The following is a 17385-nucleotide window of genomic DNA, read 5'->3' as shown; positions in this document are numbered from 1 at the left end:
TGAGGTAGGGGGGACTAATTCTGGTTTGTTTGTTTGTTTGTTTGTTTTTTTCCTGGGGTGAAGGTGGTTATTTATTTATTTATTTTTTTCCTTTTAAGTAGTCTCCCTGCCTAACATGGGGCTTGAACTCACCACCCTGAGACCAAGCATCACCAGACATCGCCGATTCGGTTTTCTTATCTCCGATTCAGAGATGTGCAAACTAAAAGCTCAGAGTGGATAAGGGCTTTGTCCAAATCCAAAGCTTACCTGGGAGTGGTGGGCAGGTGGAGCTGGGGCTGGAATCCTCCTCCTACACCCTCTCCACCCCACAGGCTACTCCCTAATCTATCTATCTATCTATCTATCATCTATTTTTATTAAGATTTTATTTATTTATTCATAGAAACACAGAGAGAGAGAGAGAGAGAGAGAGAGAGGCAGAGAGAGAAACAGGCTCCATGCAGAGAGCCCGACGTGGGACTCCATCCAGGGTCTCCAGGATCACACCCTGGGCTGCAGGCAGTGCTAAACCTCTGCGCCACCCGGGCTGCCCTATCTATTTTTAAAGATTTTATTTATTTATTCATAGAGACACACAGAGAGACAGAGAGAAAGAGGCAGAAACACAGGCAGAGGAAGAAGCAGGCTCCATGCAGGGAGTCTGATGTGGGACTCGATCCAGGGACTCCGGGATCACGCCCTGAGCCAAAGGCAGAGGCTAAACTCAGAGCCACCCAGGCGTCCCCTCCCTAATCTATTTTAAAAAGGGTGTGGCTGTGGAGGTTGCAGAAGGACGTCCCCATACCTATCACAGGAATGGGCTAGGCTTCACTGGGGACCTGGAAGCTGTCTGCATGCAGAGAAAAGGGGAAGCTTTCTCTTCTCACCCCTCACCTCCTTCTCCTGGGAGGTGCTCCCACCTGGGACAGAGAAGGAGTTAGGAATGCTGCTTTCCCTGGGAGGCCTGGCCCTTTGGCCTTTCACCCTAAATATACCACCAGTTCTTTCCCTCTCTGGAAGTGAGAGCCTTGTGGTCACCTCTCCCAGTTCTAACACTGTCCCACAGTTCTTCTCCCATGGATTAGGTCGCAATTACTAAGGGCTGAGCTCTTTTCTTGACAAAAGCCGACCAAAAACAGCCTGTGAAAACAGCAAGAGGGATTGGAGTTAGACCTGAGAGGGGACTTCCAAACTGATTCCTTATAACAGATGGCCAAGAGAGGTTTTAGGTAGTATCTTCCATGTTGTGAGTGGAGAGTTTTATTTTATTTTAAAATGTTAGTTGACATATCATATTCCTTGGGGGTATATAGCATGGTGATTTGACAATTCTATACTTACAAAATGCTCACCACCATAAATGCAGCGACCATCTGTCACCGTACAAAGTTACTGCAATCTTATTGACTAAGTCTTTCTCTGAAGATCCCCCTGAAAAGTATCTATCTTGGCCTGGGTGGTACAGGGGCTGACTTGGGCAAAAATGTTTGGGACCACCACTGGGTTTGTGATGTGACTGGGGAGGAAAGCTGGAAGTGGCCCTTCTAGGAATCAGGACAGACCTGATGACTCAGCAGAGTTTGTCCCTTTGTATCCTCCGCAGGAGGAGAAGCATAAACCTGCCACCTGGCGTAGGAGAGCTCGGAGAGGGGATGTCTGCCTTCTGAGTCAGCCGGGGAGCTTGAAGGCCAAGCGAACTTCTGGAGCAGAGTCGTTGGCAGGGAGGCTGCAGCCAGCCCTCTGAGTCACCCTGGCCTGGCGGTGGAGCTGGGTCTGGAATGTCTGCGGTGGCCCTCCGGCTGTGGCGGGAACAGTGAGTCACCACCGGGAGCTGGAAGAGCCAGCAAGCCCCCAAGGCTCCTCTGCCATTCCAGTTCTCCTCCTGGTGTCTGGATCCAGAGGTTGGGAGGGTCTGGGAAGCAGGACCCTGGGTTCTCTCACAATATCACCATCGTCCCTTCCTGCGCTGATTCCCTGGCTTCCAGGAGTCCTAGGCACCTCTCGCACCCCCACTCTCTCCACCTGTCTGCCCCTCGCCCCCAGCCTTGGTATCTGGGCTTCCTCTTGCTTTCCCGGCCCCTGTGACCCCTCACATCCTGGAACAGCTCCCCAGTGGACTGAGGGTCAGAGCCCCCCACTCCCAGACCCCACCCCTGCACCGTGCTGCAGGCGGCATACTAGGGCCACTTCTCCCCATGTGTGGTGGCCGGGCTGGTAGAGTTGCCAGTGGATTTAGCTATCTTTACTTATGTTAATTTTTATTTTATTATTTTTAAATATTTTTATTTATTTATTTATTCATGAGAGACACAGCAAGAGAGAGAGACACACACAGGCAGAGGGAGAAGCAGGCTCCACGCAGAAAGCCTGATGTGGGACTCGATCCTGGGACTCCAGGATCACGCCCTGGGCTGAAGGCAGGCGCTCAAACACTGAGCCACCCAGGGATCCCAAATGTTCCTTTCTTTTTCTTTTCTTTTCTTTTTTTTTTTTTTTTTTTTTAAGATTTTATCTATCTATTCATGAGAGACACATCAGAGAGAGAGGCGGAGACACAGGCAGAGGGAGAAGCAGGCTCCATGCAGGAAGCCCAATGTGGGACTTGATCTCAGGTCCCAGGATCGGACGGACCCTGGGCTGAAGGTGGCGCTAAACTGCTGAGCCACCCCGGCTGCCCCCAAAGGTTCCTTTTAAAAAAAAAAAAAAAAAAAAAATTTTAAGTAGCCTCCACACCCAAGTGAATCTTGAACTCACAACCCCAAGATCCAGAGTCACACACTCTCCTAACTGAGCTACCCAGGGAGCCCTCATTGAACTCTCTTGATCAAATCCAGCAGCCCCTTCCGAAGAAAGCCCCTTCCCAGAAACTTCAGAAGGCCATCTTTTGGGGGCACTTGGGTATCTCAGTTGGTTAAATATCTGTCTACAGCTTGGGTTGTGGTCCCAAGGTCCCAAGACTGAGCCCCATGTTGGGTTCCCTGCTCAGTGGAGAGTCTGCTTCTCTCTCTGCTCTTCCATCCACTTATGCATGGTCTTCCTGTCTCTCAAATAAATAAAAAAATCTTTTTAAAAAGTAAAAAAAATAGGGCAGCCCGGGTGGCTCAGCAGTTTAGAGCCACCTTTGGCCCGGGGCGTGATCCTGGGGATCCGGGATGGAGTCCCACATCGGGCTCCCTGCATGGAGCCTGTTTCTCCCTCTGCCTGTATCTCTGTGTCTCTCATGAGTAAATAAATAAAATCTAAAAAAAATAAATAAATAGGGGCACCTGGGTGGCTCAGTGGTTGAGCATCTGCCTTCGGCCCAGGGCATGATCCTGGGGACCCAGAATCAAGTCCCACATCGGGCTCCCAGCATGGTGCCTGCTTCTCCCTTTGCCTGTGTCTCTGCCTCTCTCTCTCTCTCATGAAAAATAAAATTTAAAACAAATTTTTTTTCAAAAATTTTTGAAAAAGAAGGCTACCTTTTCCCCAGCCTCCCAACATGCTCTAGGGGGTGAGGGCTGTGAGCTCCTCTGGGCATCTGGCATCTTCTCTGATCTCCTCCCCTGACCCTCCCCACATTCCTTCCTCCACCAGGGCTCAGGCTACATTCTCCTTAGTCTGTCCACTGCACAGCATGAGAGCCAAAGATCAAAGGGAAACAGGTTGGGGGGTGGGCTGCAGAGAGGTTCCCTCCAAGAGGGGGTGGGGTGAGAATTTGAAGCACAAGTGGCCTTCAGAGCAGCCCACCCCCAAAACAAATCCCCAGAGCACCAGGCAGACACTCAGAGCTGCAGTGCAGGGACCCATCCCAGAATCCTCTTTGACTCTGTTTTGGCATCAACTTACGAGGTCCCAGGGAATGATGTCCACCCTCCTTGGATACCTTGTGCCTCCAGGTGGAGGTGCCCAGGTTTTGACATACAGACTCTTCTGAGCCCATTAACTGTTGCTCAACAGGAAGCAGGAGCACAAGCAACCCCACATCCCATTTGGAGGCCAAATCTGAATCGATGTCTAATCACTGCCCATTGATAGCTGGGAGATGGAATTTGGAGAGCTTGCCCGGAGAGAAGTTTTTCTAGATAGTGAAAAATGGGTGGGCAAGGTTTCTAGGAAGCAGAGTTGAATTGTCCTCCACCCCGCCCCAGTCCAGTTAACTCTCATCCCACACAAGCACTTAATTTCATGCTGGAGCTGCTTCCTGGCCACAGTTTACCTGGAAAGGAAAGTGGCCTTTATTAGACCCTGGAGCTAATAAGCAGAGCATAAGCTGGGTTGTTGATGGTTCAAAGTGCTATGGTGAGTGGAGTAGGAATAGCCTGGGATGGTGAGTGGAGTAGGAATAGCCTGGGAAGGAGGACCTGGGGGGTCTGCCAAAAATGCAGTGTCTGCCCTGCCCCTTCTAGACTGAGCCATGAGGGCAGAGGCATATACTCAGTCCTTGGAGAAAGGCAGAGGCAGCACCTCGAGGGGTCTCCAGTCTGAGGGGCAGGCATGGCCCTTAGCCTCAGGAACCTTCTGTAGGATGGGGAAGAGATGGCTCCTGGTTCACACTCCTGGTACAGACTCCCCAGTCTGATCAGGGAAACAAAGCCCCTGCGCCGGAGAGCCCTCCAGTCGAACAGGCACAGCATGACCTCAGGGCCCCCCAGTCTGATAGCAGAGACAGGTCCCACTGGGTCTCATAAACCTTTACAGATAGAATTGTAGCTGCCCACTTTCCTTCAAGTTCCCAAGGGGTAAGTGGACCACTTTCCCCACTCCATTCTTTTTTTCTTTTTAAGATTTTATTTATTTATTTATTCATGAAAGACAGAGAGAGAAGCAGGCCCCTTGCAGAAAGCTTGATGTGGGACTTGATCCCTGACGGGGATCAGGCCCTGAGCCAAAGGCAGACACCCAACTGCTGAGCCACCCTGGGGTCCCTCCCCAACTCTATCCTGCCCTAACACAGGAGGGCAGCTTGACTGCAAGTCCTCAGTTCCCAGCTCCCCCAGGAAACTTCCATCCTTCGCGGTCCCTCAACCCTCTTACTCTCCAACCTTTTCCCTGGCCAGCTGGGATACCCCCCTAGATTTCACAATAGGGACATGGCCTCACTGACAAAGCTGTGTGCCACTATCCAGAGCTGGGGTTCAAACAACTGTGCCCCACTCTCTCGGACCCCAGGGTAGCCTGTTGCCTATGGGAGGGGTCCTTCCCCAGCTAGTGCCACCCGACCCAAGTCTGCCCTCACCCAGGGCCCCCTTTCCAACTGGGGACACCTGGAAAGGAAGTGAGGCTAGAAGAATACAGGGCCCTGTGCCCAGAAGGGAGGAGGGGGGAGAAGAAAGAGGACACTTAAGGCGGCCTACCCCCGCAGGGAACTGGAGATACCCAAATGTTAATCATCGATTAGCACAGTTCAAGTGGAAAGGGCAACTTTATTACGCGTAAAATGGACTTAATGTGGCGGGAGCTGTGGACTTAATTTCTTGAGATAAGACGCTTTTAGGCTAATCAGCAGGTGTGTGATGCCTGGATATAAAGGAGTTACAGCAGACTTTCTTGAGACAGGCTCCAAAGGACCAGAAGGTAGGAGGAAGAAACCCCTGCCCTGTCCTTCTGGAAGAGCTGGAAAGGAAGCCAGGTGAGAGAGCGGCTGGGACAGGGGATGGGTGGAGAGGATACTGGAGAGGCAGTGGGTCTTGGCACCCAGAGATGCTTGGCATCCTTGCATCTCACATTCTAAGAAATAAGAAGGCGGCTCTCAGGATTCCTGTAACACCTAGTGACAAAGGCAGGAGGATGAATGAGGCCTGGTCCCATTTCATCCAGGGGGTCTTCTGTAGGGGTGAAGAGCAGTAAGTAAGGAACCTTCCTCCCAGCTCTGAAGACCAAAGTTAGACCTAGAGCTATTTGGGCCACCAGACCTCATCTTCCTGCAGCAGGACCCCAAGAAGAGCTTCCCTGCACAGAGATAGTGAACCCCAGGGAGGAGAGGATGGAATGGTCCTACCTGTGCCTTTCACTTGGGGTGAGAGAGCTGTGATGGTTTAGGTGACAGCCAATCCCACAGCTGGAAGCAGGGCTGGTATGGACTTTGGGGGGCTGTATGGGGAGTCTCGCCAGGCCACATGCCTTTGACGTCCAGCCACTGGAGCCAGGAAGGAGGCTGTCAGGGGTCTTAGCTGCTCTCTTCTGCCTGGACCTCTACCCCCTGCCCTCCCCAACTCAGACTTCACAACAAAAAGCAGGTCCTCCTCCTGGCCAGGCTCCGTGACCCTTCTAGTATCTGACTCCAACACCCAGCCCCCCCGGCAGCCCCCCAAGTGTTGTTCTAGCCTCTCAGAAAAGCCCTGACCCCCGGAGCTCAGTGCCCCCCGCCGGCAGAAGCCACAGAGGCTCTGAGGCATCAGCAGTACCTGGGCGGCCTGAAGGCTGTGCCTGGGCACAGTGCTTCCCTCATCCTCATCCCTTTTCTCTCCTGGCTCAGGAAATCACCCTTGGAAGATGGTGGCCATGAAGATCTTCAGTCTCCTGCTGGCGACCCTGCTCCTGGTGGTGGTGATGGGAGAGAAGGCAGCCGGTCACTCTAGGTAGGGGTGCAGGGGAGGGGTTGGGCACAGGGAAGGAGGCTGGGGAGGATGAGCTGCTTCTGGCGTTCAGGGGGGAGGTGGGAAGGGGAGGAACCCCAAGCCAAGAGGAAAGAAGCGGGAGGGAGAACCCCGCCGGCAGTCTGTGTGTGGAGTAAGGACAGAATCCAGAGGGTTTATTTTGAGCTACTGTTGCCACAGGACAAACTGTGGTTAGATCTCTGGAAGGACTTCTCCGGGGTTAAGTGTCTGAAGTGTACAACAGGGTCTCCCTTCCTGATGAAAGCCTTAGCCATTCATCATTCACGTGTGCAGAATGCCTCAGGGAACACACAGGCTCCCAAGGAAAGCAAAGAGCCACCCAGGCCAGTGGCAGACTCTCAGGGACACTTGGGTGGGGGGCGGTGGGGAGCAGAATGTCATGAGCAAATGGGGGAGGGGGCTCTGTTTGTTCTCTGGAGGACCAAGAGATACTTGTCTGGGTAAACAGCTGGGCCTTGTCAGATGCAAGGACTAGTCCTATGCCCTCTAAATCCAGTCATGTAGATGTGAGGCATGGCTGTCAGGTACAAGTCAACATCACATAGAATTTGCAAACTTGGGATCCCTGGGTGGCGCAGCGGTTTGGCGCCTGCCTTTGGCCCAGGGCCCGATCCTGGAGACCCGGGATCGAATCCCACATCGGGCTCCCGGAGCATGGAGCCTGCTTCTCCCTCTGCCTGTGTCTCTGCCTCTCTCTCTCTCTCTCTCTCTGTGACTATCATAAATAAAAAAAAATAAAAAATAAAAAAAAAAAAAAAGAATTTGCAAACTTAGGGGCGCCTGGATGGCTCAGTCGGTTAAGCATCTGCCTTAGGCTCAGGTCATGATCCCAGGGTCCTGGGATCCAGTCCCACATCATCGGCTCCGTGTTCTGCAGGGAGCCTGCTTCTCTCTCCTGCTCCTCCCCTGCTTGTGCTCACTCCCCTTCTCTTAAAATCTTTATTTTTTTTAATTTTTTTTAAATTTTTTAAAGATTTTATTTATTTATTCATGAGACACACACACACACACACACACACACACAGAGAGGCAGAGAACAGAGGGAGAAGCAGGCTCCATGCAGGGAGCCTGATGTGGGACTTGATCCCAGGACTCCAGGATCACACCCTGGGCCAAGGGCAGGTACTAAACCACTGAGCCACCCAGGGATTCCCCTCTTTATTTTTTTTTTAAAAGATTTTATTTATTCATAAGAGACACAGAGGCAGAGACACAGGCAGAGGGAGAAGTATGGAACCTGCTTCTTTTATATATATATATATATATATATATATATATATATATATATATGCTGCAAACTTAGATCTGGGCCCAGACCCCCACCTTCATGGAGTGCTAGATTAATCTCTCTGTACCTTGGTTTCCTCATTCACAAAAAGGGCATAGAAATAGTGTTGACCTCATAGGGGTGTTTCGAAGATCAAATGAGTCTATGCAGTAAAGGGCTGAGAGAGGACCTGGCATACAGTGAGTGCCCTTATGGAAGAGCTCCTATTGTTCATACTGACTGGGAATAAAGACTTGAATCGGGGTGAGCCAAGGCAGGAGGAGTAAAGGAGGAAAGTGAGATCCTTTGGGATGAAGGGAACCCATCCTTTGGGATGAAGGGAACCCCTGATCCCTGTTTGTCCAGAACCCAGAGTCACACAAACTGAGGATGCAGAAAGTGGGCTCTTGAGCTGAGGATAAAGCCCGAGGGGCTTGATGCATAGACAAGGGGCTGCCTCCATAAAACTGACTCCCAAGGGGCACCTGGGTGGCTCGGCAGTTGAGCATCTGTCTTTGGCTCAGGTTGTGATCCTGGGGCTCTGGGATCAGAGTCTGGTATCAGGTTGCCCACAGGGAGTCTGCTTCTCCCTCTGTCTATGTCTCTGCCTCTCTCTGTGTGTCTCTCATGAATAAATAAAAATCTTAAAAAAAAAAAACAAACCCATAAGACAGGCAGCCCGAGTGGCTCAGTGGTTTAGTGCCACCTTCGGCCCAGGGCGTGGTCCTGGAGACCTGGGATCGAGTCCCACATCCGGCTCCCTGCATGGAGCCTGCTTCTCCCTCTGCTTATGTCTCTGCCTCTCTCTCTCTGTGTGTGTGTGTCTCTCATGAATAAATAAGTAAAATCTTTAAAAACAAAACAAAACCCATAAAACAAAAAATCCCACAAAAATCTGACTCCCAAGAAATGGGGGTGGTGGGAGGTGGCTGTTTTCAAACACCTGCCTCTGGTCAATAACAATCACCTGCCCCCGCATTGTGGTTCCCTTCGTGTAGAGCCTGGTTTCTCCCTCTCTCTCCTCCCTGCTCCTCAGATTCCACACTAAGGTCAGTGGCTCCCGACCTCGAGGCCCCAGGTACGCCGAGGGGACTTTCATCAGTGACTACAGTATCGCCATGGACAAGATCCGCCAACAAGACTTTGTGAACTGGCTGCTGGCCCAGAAGGGGAAGAAGAATGAGTGAGTTAATGCCCACACTCCCTCCTCTGCACCGGCTGGCCATACCTTCCTTCGTTTAGACTAGACGCCAAGCGGGCCTGTGATTCTGGGTGGTAACTTTGGCTTAGGTACTGATGGGGAGCTGGGCAACACCATGGTCCTGACTGGGGCTCGGGCACTGGCCCAGTCTGGGGTGGGACTAAGCTTTCCAATCCTTTTCTTCTTCCAACCCTTTCTTTCTAATCCTTCCTCTAAGGAGAGGGATCATTGAAGATGTAGGGGCTCCCAGAGGATCTCCACGGGGCTGGGGTTGTAGGCAGAGAGAGCTGAGCTGCTGACAGTGACCATTTGGTGGTGGCCACTTTGGACTTTGCCCTTCTTCCTCTCTTTTGCCAAGTCTCTTACCTTGTCCTTGCTGTTCGTCAGCATGGTAGATGCTGGAAAGCTGTTCTTTGGCAGCTGGGGACAAGCGGGGGGTGGGGGTGGTTGAACAGAGAAAGAGGTACACTATGCAACTTGGGTAAAGGCCCCAAAAGACTGGAGCACTTCTAAGTCTCCCCAGCCCTACCCACTCCCTCCTGTTTACCTGACCAGTTGGAAACACAACATCACCCAGAGGGAAGCCGGGGCCCTAGAGCTGGCCCATCAATCTAACAGGAAGGAGGAGTCGAGAGAGCAGCAGGGGTGAGTCAGCCCATTGGGGAAGGGGTGGGGGCAGGGCCTCATCCTTCCCTCCCCTAGACCCCAGAGCAGGGCCAGGCCCCAGACAAGCATCCCCTTCCACTCTTCATGGAACTCCTGGAAGCCTGGCTGGAGCTTAAGGGAGAACCCTAGGAGGAATAGGGGCTGGGGTTCTAGGAGGGAGTTGGGGTCAGAGTCCCTAAGATCGATGACTCAGTGTGTGGAATCAGAGTCACGGAGAGGGGTGGTGAAAGAGACTTCGGGGACTGGCTTCCCCACTTCTCCCCGACGGACTTCAGGAAGGCTGTTTGAGGAGCAGGGACCCTCTCAAGACCAGTCCCTTGACATCAGTTACCCCCCACCCTCACCCCCATCCCCTGAGGAAGCTGAGAAATCTGTGGATCATTCTAAAAAGTGAATTGTTCCCGAAGTCGTCTCTCGGGTTTGGGGATGCACTGGGGATACTTGCAGAGCTGGGTGGGGTGGGATATCTTCCACCTGAATTGTTGGGCTTTGCCTGTACTGAGGAGCCGCTACTCCCCAGGCCCATAGATCAGGGTGGAGCTTTGAAAGCTGAGATAAGGAGAGGCAGCTGTGTTGACTCCCTCCCCCCACCCCAGCTGCCCCTTGGAGTCCCAGGCCCTGTATTTACTCACTCCGGGTGGGGCCCCAGCTCAAACAGCCTGCCTGAGGCTTTCTCCTTGGCAGCTCCCTACCCAAGAACCCGGGTGATGAAGATTTGCTGAAGGATTTACTGATTCGAGAGCTGCTGGCCTGGATGGTGGATCAGATGGAAGTCTGCAGGCTCAGGTGGGGCTGTTCAGTGGCTTTGGGCATCTTGAGTCGTGGTCATATGCTTGAGCTTTGAGGCCCGACATGGGTTCAGATCGGCACTCCAGCACATGCTAGCAAACTCATAAGTCTCTCTGAACCTCAGCGTTTTCATGAAAACAAGGCTTATTCAGACCACTTCATGGGATTGTTGTCAGGTTAAAATATGATAATACGAGGAAAGTGCCGAGAGTAATATGGGAGGAGGAAGAGTTCAGTAATGTTGGCAGCTGTCATTACTTCTTGCACTTTGGTTTCTACTCTGTCCAGGTGAGAGGCTGCGCTCACCTGCCCTGCCCACCTGAGCTAAGCTGACCATTTTATTCTCAGCTCTCTCTCTGTACCCTTATCCCATGGCCCCTTCCCAGTGGTGGAACCCCCGGAGCTGGAGGCATGTTGTCCCTCTCTGTAGCCATTGTTGGTCTCAGTGGTCCTAGAATCCATCTCACCAGCTAGGAAGTCCTGTAATCTATCATGTCCCAGAAGAAAGGGATGGCTAATACCATGAAGAGGTCCATCTACCTAAAGGGTGAGATAGAACACTGGTTCAAGATGCAGACACCGAGGCTTGGAAACGAAAATATTTCAGACTTGGATGCTGGCGAGCTAGGGAGGGATCAAGGGAATAGATCTGGGGTGGCTTCCTGTAGAGGGCAGGAAGGGAAAGAGGAACGTGACCAGAACAATGGAAGGGAGAGTATGAGAAATTCTCCATAGGAAAGTGGGTGCTTTTTGGAATTATTTTGATTACTTATAATTAAAAAGGTAATTGGGGCAGCCCCGGTGGCCCAGCAGTTTAGCGCCGCCTTCAGCCCAGGGTGTGATCCTGGAGACCCGGGGTCGAGTCCCAGGTCGGGCTCCCTGTGTGGAGCCTGCTTCTCCTTCTGCCTGTGTCTCTGCCTCTCTCTCTCTCTCTCTGTGTGTGTGTGTGTGTGTCTCTCATGAATAAATAAATAAAATCTTAAAAAAAAAAGGTAATTGGCAGGTATGAGCAGCTGAACCATGGCTGGGCACCAGGATGAACTTACTTTGCTGACTCTGAGTGGATTATGACCTTCCTCCCCAACCACTTCCCCTCCTCTCTCTACTCTCCCAGATTTCAGTGACTCAGACCAAACCCAGCTCTCGCCTGGACTCTGCCCTTCACTTACTCAGGACTCAGCTCTGCTCCAGGGTACCCAAGAGAAGCCAAACCAATAAAGTTTAAGCTGAAACAAATCCTTGTGTCCATTGTCAAAACTTACCCAAGTGTCTACTTGAGCACTGCCGATGTCTGTGCATACGTGCCTGCCACCCAATAAGGAGATACAGCTCCGACCCGCATCTATAATTCGTCTATTAATTCTACAAACACTTATGGGAAAGGTAACACAGGAAGGGACTGTGCTAATCACTGAGAATATGGCAATCAAGGAAATGGGCTCAGTCCCTGTTCCTGAGGAACTTATAGTCCTGTGATGGAAACAGACTTGCTCTTAAACACACACACATTAATAATCATGTAACATTCTGGGGCCCCTGGGCGGCTCTGTGAGTTATGCCTCAGACTCTGGATTTCAGCTCAGGTCAAGATCTCAGGGTGGTGAGATCTATCCCTGCCTCTGGCTCTGCACTGGGTGTGGAACTTGCTGAAGATTCTTCCTCTCCCTCTGCCTCCCACCCCCACCCCTCTCCATCTTAAAAAAAATCACATAACATGCTAAGCTATGTGAAGAAAGACTAGAGTGCTATGAGAACAGAGCAGCCTTATCTAGTGGGGAGTCTAGAGGGCCTCTTTGAGAAAGGGACATCCAAGTTGAGTGAGATGGCAAGGATAAGATGGCCAAAGGACAAGGGGAGCCTTAATAAATACTGCCTCAGTGTTATTCTTACAAAGTGAAACCAGCAATGGGGAGATGAGCACAAACAAGGGCTGGATAGGTGTGCAGAGGTAGGGTCTTTTTTTAAAAAAAGATTTATTCATTCATGAGAGAGAGAGAGAGGCAGAGACGCAGGCAGAGGGAGAAGCAGACTCCCTGCAGGAAGCCCAATGCGGAACTTGATCCCAGATCCTGGGATCACTGAGCCGAAGGCAGCCACCCAACTGCTGAGCCACCCAGGCATCCCAAGAGGCAGGATCTTAAAGGTCATGTTAAAAATTTTGAATTTTGGGCACGTAGGTGGTTCAGTCAGTTAAGCATCTGCCTTTGGGGGACCCCTGGGTGGCTCAGTGCCTGCCTTTGGCCCAGAGCGTGATCCTGGAGTCCTGGGATCGAGTCTCACATCAGGCTTCCTGCATGGAGCCCACTTCTCTGCCTCTGTCTCTTTCTCCCTCTCTGTGTCTCTCATGAATGAATAAAATAAAATCTTTCTTTTTTCTTAAAAAAAAAAAAAAAAAAAAAAAGCATCTGCCTTTGGCTCAGGTGGTAATCCCGGGGGCCTGAGATTGAGTCCCACATACATGGGCTCCTTGCTCAGCAGGGAGCCTGTTTCTCCCTCAGCCTCTCCCCCTTGCTTGTGATCTGTCTCTTTCATGCTTTCTCTCTCAAATTAAAAAACAAAAAAGCTTTTGGATTTTATCCTCAGAGCAGGGGCAGGTTTGAAGAGCTATTTGCATTCCCAAACCATCACTAGTGAGGATTTTATATAAGAACAGGGTGACAGGGAAAAAGGAAGACCAGTTAAGGGTGATGGGGAGTGGGCGTGAAGGGTAAGGGGCCAACTCAGTTTGTCCAAAAGTCAATCGCTTTATCTTCCAGTGTTCAAAGTGCCCCTCCCCCATCCCACCTCCAGTCCGCTGCCTTCTCCCAGTGCTTGGTATCCACGGAAGGCAGGGCTGTTTCTCTTCCCTCTTCACTTGAGCTATCTTGCCTGGAATGTCCTCTCTCCCCTTGATCTAGTCATATTTCAGTAGACAAGAGTCAAACACACCTAGATTCAGACTCAAAAACACTAGGTCTGTGACTTAGCAAGTTAGTTCCTCTCTCAGCCTGTTTGCATTCTGGGAAAAGATTCCAAAGTACCCAGCTCATAGGGTTGAAGTAAGTCTTAATTAAGATAATGCCTGGCACAAAGTAAATGGTCAATAAAAGTTTAACTTTTGCTATCATGTACCCACCTAAAGCTCAGTTTAAAAACACAAGGGTATTAGTTTTAAATCAGGGAGTGGCAAGCCAGATTGGCTGAAGGGCTGGGCCCTAGTGACATAATTGAGCAAAGTGGGGAGGGTGTAAGACAATGGGAAGGATGGGGACTGTGAAAATGGAAGAGACATGCTTTCTGCTGACCAAACAAAACGCTTTTGAGAACTGAATTTGCCTGAGGGCTGCCAGCCTGCGATCTCTTCCAGCTCTGACATTGTAGGTTTCCTCTCCTCTAAACTCAAGGAGTTTAGAGAGTGTGCCACACAGTTTAGAACACGCCTTTGCTCAGAAGATAAAGTTTGGTGATTTTCTATGGTAGAACTGGTTGTCTTGGGGAGAAGTTGGATTTTCCTTTCTAGAGTTTTGGGTGTCTCTGGGGGTCAGTGGATCAGAAAGGGTGACTTAATAAATTTGCAGTGTTGTCTTATGGGCCAGGCATTGTGCTTAGCTCTTGATAAACATCATTTAAAGTCTCATCACAACTCTTTAAGATAATAACATACTAGCAGTTAACCATGCACGACACTGCCTCCATGAGGTAGAGAATTAAAGTCCCGTGCTTCTAGCCACCCCGAGGCTAAGGCCAGTGAGTCACTTAAAGCAAGTGACGGCCTGTGTGATGGTCTGCATTCAGAATATACTGAAGCTGAGTGCTTCTGAAAGTCATTGCTAAATTGTCGGGAATTTTGTGAGGTTGTAAAATCACTGTTAGCTTGAAATTGGCTAGGGCCAGAGTACACCATGGAAATCGACAAATGCTATAAATCAGAGCTCTTCCTTCCCAGCCTGGAGAGGTGGTTGTTAAACATTTACCAGCACATTACTGGTCAACATACTTTCCCTAAAATTCTGAAAGAGAATACATGTGTCTGAACAAGGGAATGAGCATGTCCACTGGAGTGTGGTAATTAGGTGTGTCTCGGGCCAGTGTTTGCACCTAGGAGAGTGTGTGTGCATTTGAGGGTATGGATAGTTAAATTTGAAGCATGAGTGTGAGAGATCAGTGCATGTATCTTGACGGGTCATACAGTGTGAGTCAAAGAGAAGTGAGGCAGGTGTGTGTGTGTCTATGTCAGTGAGTCAGGAAGGGACCAAATTTTTGTGTTAGGGAGTGGTGTAGTAAGAATATGAGGTAAACATGTGTATAGAAGGGGCTAGTTGTTTTTTTGCAGAAAGCTATGGGTGGGTATATTGAAGGTCAGTGTTTTAGGAGAGGGTGTCTGAAAAGGCTAGTATGTACTGGAGAAGCAAATCTGTATCTGGGAAAGTTTTTTTTTTAAGATTTTATTTATTTATTCATAAGACACACACACACATACAGAGGGAGAGACACAGGCAAAGGGAGAAGCAGGCTCCATGCAGGGAGCCCAACATGGGACTCGATCCCGGGTCTCCAGGATCACACCCTGGGCTGAAGGCAGCACTAAACTGCTGAGCCACCTGGGCTGTCCGGGATGTTTGTTCTTAAGGGGATTTTTTTTTAAGATTTTATTTATTTATTCATAAGAGTCACAGAAAGAGAGAAGCAGAGACACAGGCAGAGGGAGAAGCAGGCTCCATGCAGGGAGCGTAACGTGGGGCTCGATCCCATGTCTCCAGGATCAGGCCCTGGGCTGAAGGTGGCGCTAAACTGCTGAGCCACCCGGGGCTGGCCTCTAGGGGTACTTAAACTGTCTCAACTCAGTGTCTAAGGGTGTGTTTGGGGGTAGTCTGAAGTAAGACTACAAAAAGCTGAATGATGGTTTTAGCCTTGGTCCTTGCATCCACTAACATTAGATTCTGCTTCAAATAAGAAACATGAAGTAATGGTGGTTTTGGTAAGATAAAACATTATTTCCCTTTTTTTCTAAAGATTTTATTTATTTATTCATGAGAGACACACAGAGAGAGGCAGAGACACAGGCAGAGGGAGAAGCAGGCTCCCTCAGGGAGCCCAATGCAGGACTGGATCCTGGGACCCCAGGATCACGACCTGAGCCAAAGGCAGCCACTCAACCACTGAGCCACCACACAGGTGCCCCTACTTCCCTTTCTTGTAAGTATCCAGAGGCAGGTAGCTCAAGGGTGGTGTGACAGCTCTGCTCCATGAAAAATCCTCAGGTCCAGGGGACCCAGGTTATGGCTCTATAATCCCTCAAGTTCCAAAATGGTGGCTTAAGTATCCTGTCACCAATCTCTGCTCACATCATCTTCTAATCCTTTTACTTGAAATCTCTGGTAACATTATTCACATTCGTGATTTCACCTTGCTGATGATTCTGGATCTGTAGCTCTCTGTGCCCAGCTCTTTCTGTAGACCTTTATACAAATACATCCAAACGACTATTGGTCATCTCTCTCGTGATGTCACAGAGACTTCAATTTCCAACATGTTCAAAATCACTCTTAATTATTTCCTCAGGGGCGCCTGGGTGGCTCAGCGGTTGAGTATCTGCCTCAAGTTGTGATCCTGGGGTCCTGGGTTCTCGTCCTACATTGGGTTCTCCGCAGGGAGCTGCTTCTCCTTCTGCCTATGTCTCTGCCTCTCTGTGTCTCTCATGAATAAATAAAATATTAAAAAAATTTTATTTTCCCAGCTTCATCCTCTGGTGTCACGCCCCGTTCCTCCACCCCCCGTTCTCTGAAGGGTACCACCTGTTGCCCGAGACAGAAAACGGAGCATTTTTTCCTACCAAGTCTGTCCCTATCTTATCAGTTTTAACATTCACTTTCCAAATATCTCCCCAATCTGTCCCATTCTCTCTCATGGCCACTTAGATTCAGTTTGCATTGTTTCTAGGCTGGATTGTTATTATTATTTATTAAGATTTTATTTATTCATGAGACACACACACACACAGAGAGGCAGAGACACAGGCAGAGGGAGAAGCAGGCTCCAAGCAGGGAGCCTGACGTGGGACTCGATCCTGGGACTCCAGGATCACATCCTGGGCTGAAGGCCACGCTAAACCGCTGAGCCACCCGGGCTGACCAGATTGTTATGATTGACTTAAGTCTAGGTTGTCATTCACTTTTTTTTTTTTTCCCCAAGCACAAGCAAGGGGAGCAGCAGAGAAGCAGAATCCCCACCAGATAGGAACCCCATGCAGGGCTCTATCCCAGGGCATCAGGATCATGACCTGAGCCAAAGGCAGACACCCAACCAACTGAGCCACCCAGGCGCTCTGGTCACTAATTTTTCCAAAACAAGAATTTGATCTTCTTCCCTGACTTAAGAACCCCTCACTAGCTCCTTTGTTAGGTTCAACGCTATAGAAAGCACCCGTGGAGCTTTCTGAACACAGGACTGATGCCACCCCAAATCTGGTAAGAGTCACAGCTGAGGTCTACTTATATGTCAGGCATTGCACTAAAGGCTTTGTTACAGGTTTCCTCTCTTCATCCTCACAACAACCTCACGAGTAGGTATTACTCTATACCAACTGTGGACACTAGAACACTAGAGATTCAGGACTTTGCCTGAAGTTACTGGACCGTGCACGCAGTGGATCTGAGCTACGGAGCCAGGCTATCTGAATTCCAGGGTGCAGGAACCTGTACGGTCTGCCCTAGCCAGAATCTCCGCGTGTGACTCCAACAGGTAGGTTCCACAAGAGCAGGTGCGTTGTTTCACGCTCCGTTTGGAAGCTTCGGGGCCGTGTCAGCGCCTGGTCGGTAGCAAGCGGCCGCGAGCGCCGGCTGGGAGCCAGAGCTGAGCGGCGGCGGGGCGGGGGGGGGGCAGCCGCGCTAACACGCGAGGAT

The 17385-nt window shown here is 50.4% G+C and overlaps 1 protein-coding gene across 1 annotated transcript; it reads left to right on the top strand.

The window, feature by feature from the left end:
• Positions 1-6442: 6442 nt before the first annotated feature.
• LOC112655333 (gastric inhibitory polypeptide) lies at positions 6443-11737 on the top strand. The gene is made up of 5 exons (XM_035720916.2): positions 6443-6542; positions 8885-9031; positions 9605-9694; positions 10400-10501; positions 11619-11737. Exons 1-5 carry the CDS (start codon positions 6457-6459, stop codon positions 11626-11628), a joined length of 435 nt encoding a protein of 144 aa, XP_035576809.2. The 5' UTR covers positions 6443-6456; the 3' UTR covers positions 11629-11737.
• Positions 11738-17385: the final 5648 nt, after the last annotated feature.

Source organism: Canis lupus, chromosome 9, assembly GCF_003254725.2.
Source record: "Canis lupus dingo isolate Sandy chromosome 9, ASM325472v2, whole genome shotgun sequence".
Classification (NCBI taxonomy): Eukaryota; Metazoa; Chordata; class Mammalia; order Carnivora; family Canidae; genus Canis; species Canis lupus.
The sequence above is the reverse complement of the archived record's forward strand: the minus strand, read 5'-3'. Positions and strand labels throughout refer to the sequence as shown.

What these genes read in the sequence shown, in the direction of transcription:
- LOC112655333 (XM_035720916.2), top strand. Translation starts at nt 6,457, where the DNA reads ATGGTGGCCATGAAGATCTTCAGTCTCCTGCTGGCGACCCTGCTCCTG. An exon ending in AAGGCAGCCGGTCACTCTAG is followed by an intron (nt 6,543 to 8,884) that starts GTAGGGGTGCAG and finishes CCTGCTCCTCAG; the next exon opens with ATTCCACACTAAGGTCAGTG. An exon ending in GAGTCGAGAGAGCAGCAGGG is followed by an intron (nt 9,695 to 10,399) that starts GTGAGTCAGCCC and finishes TCTCCTTGGCAG; the next exon opens with CTCCCTACCCAAGAACCCGG.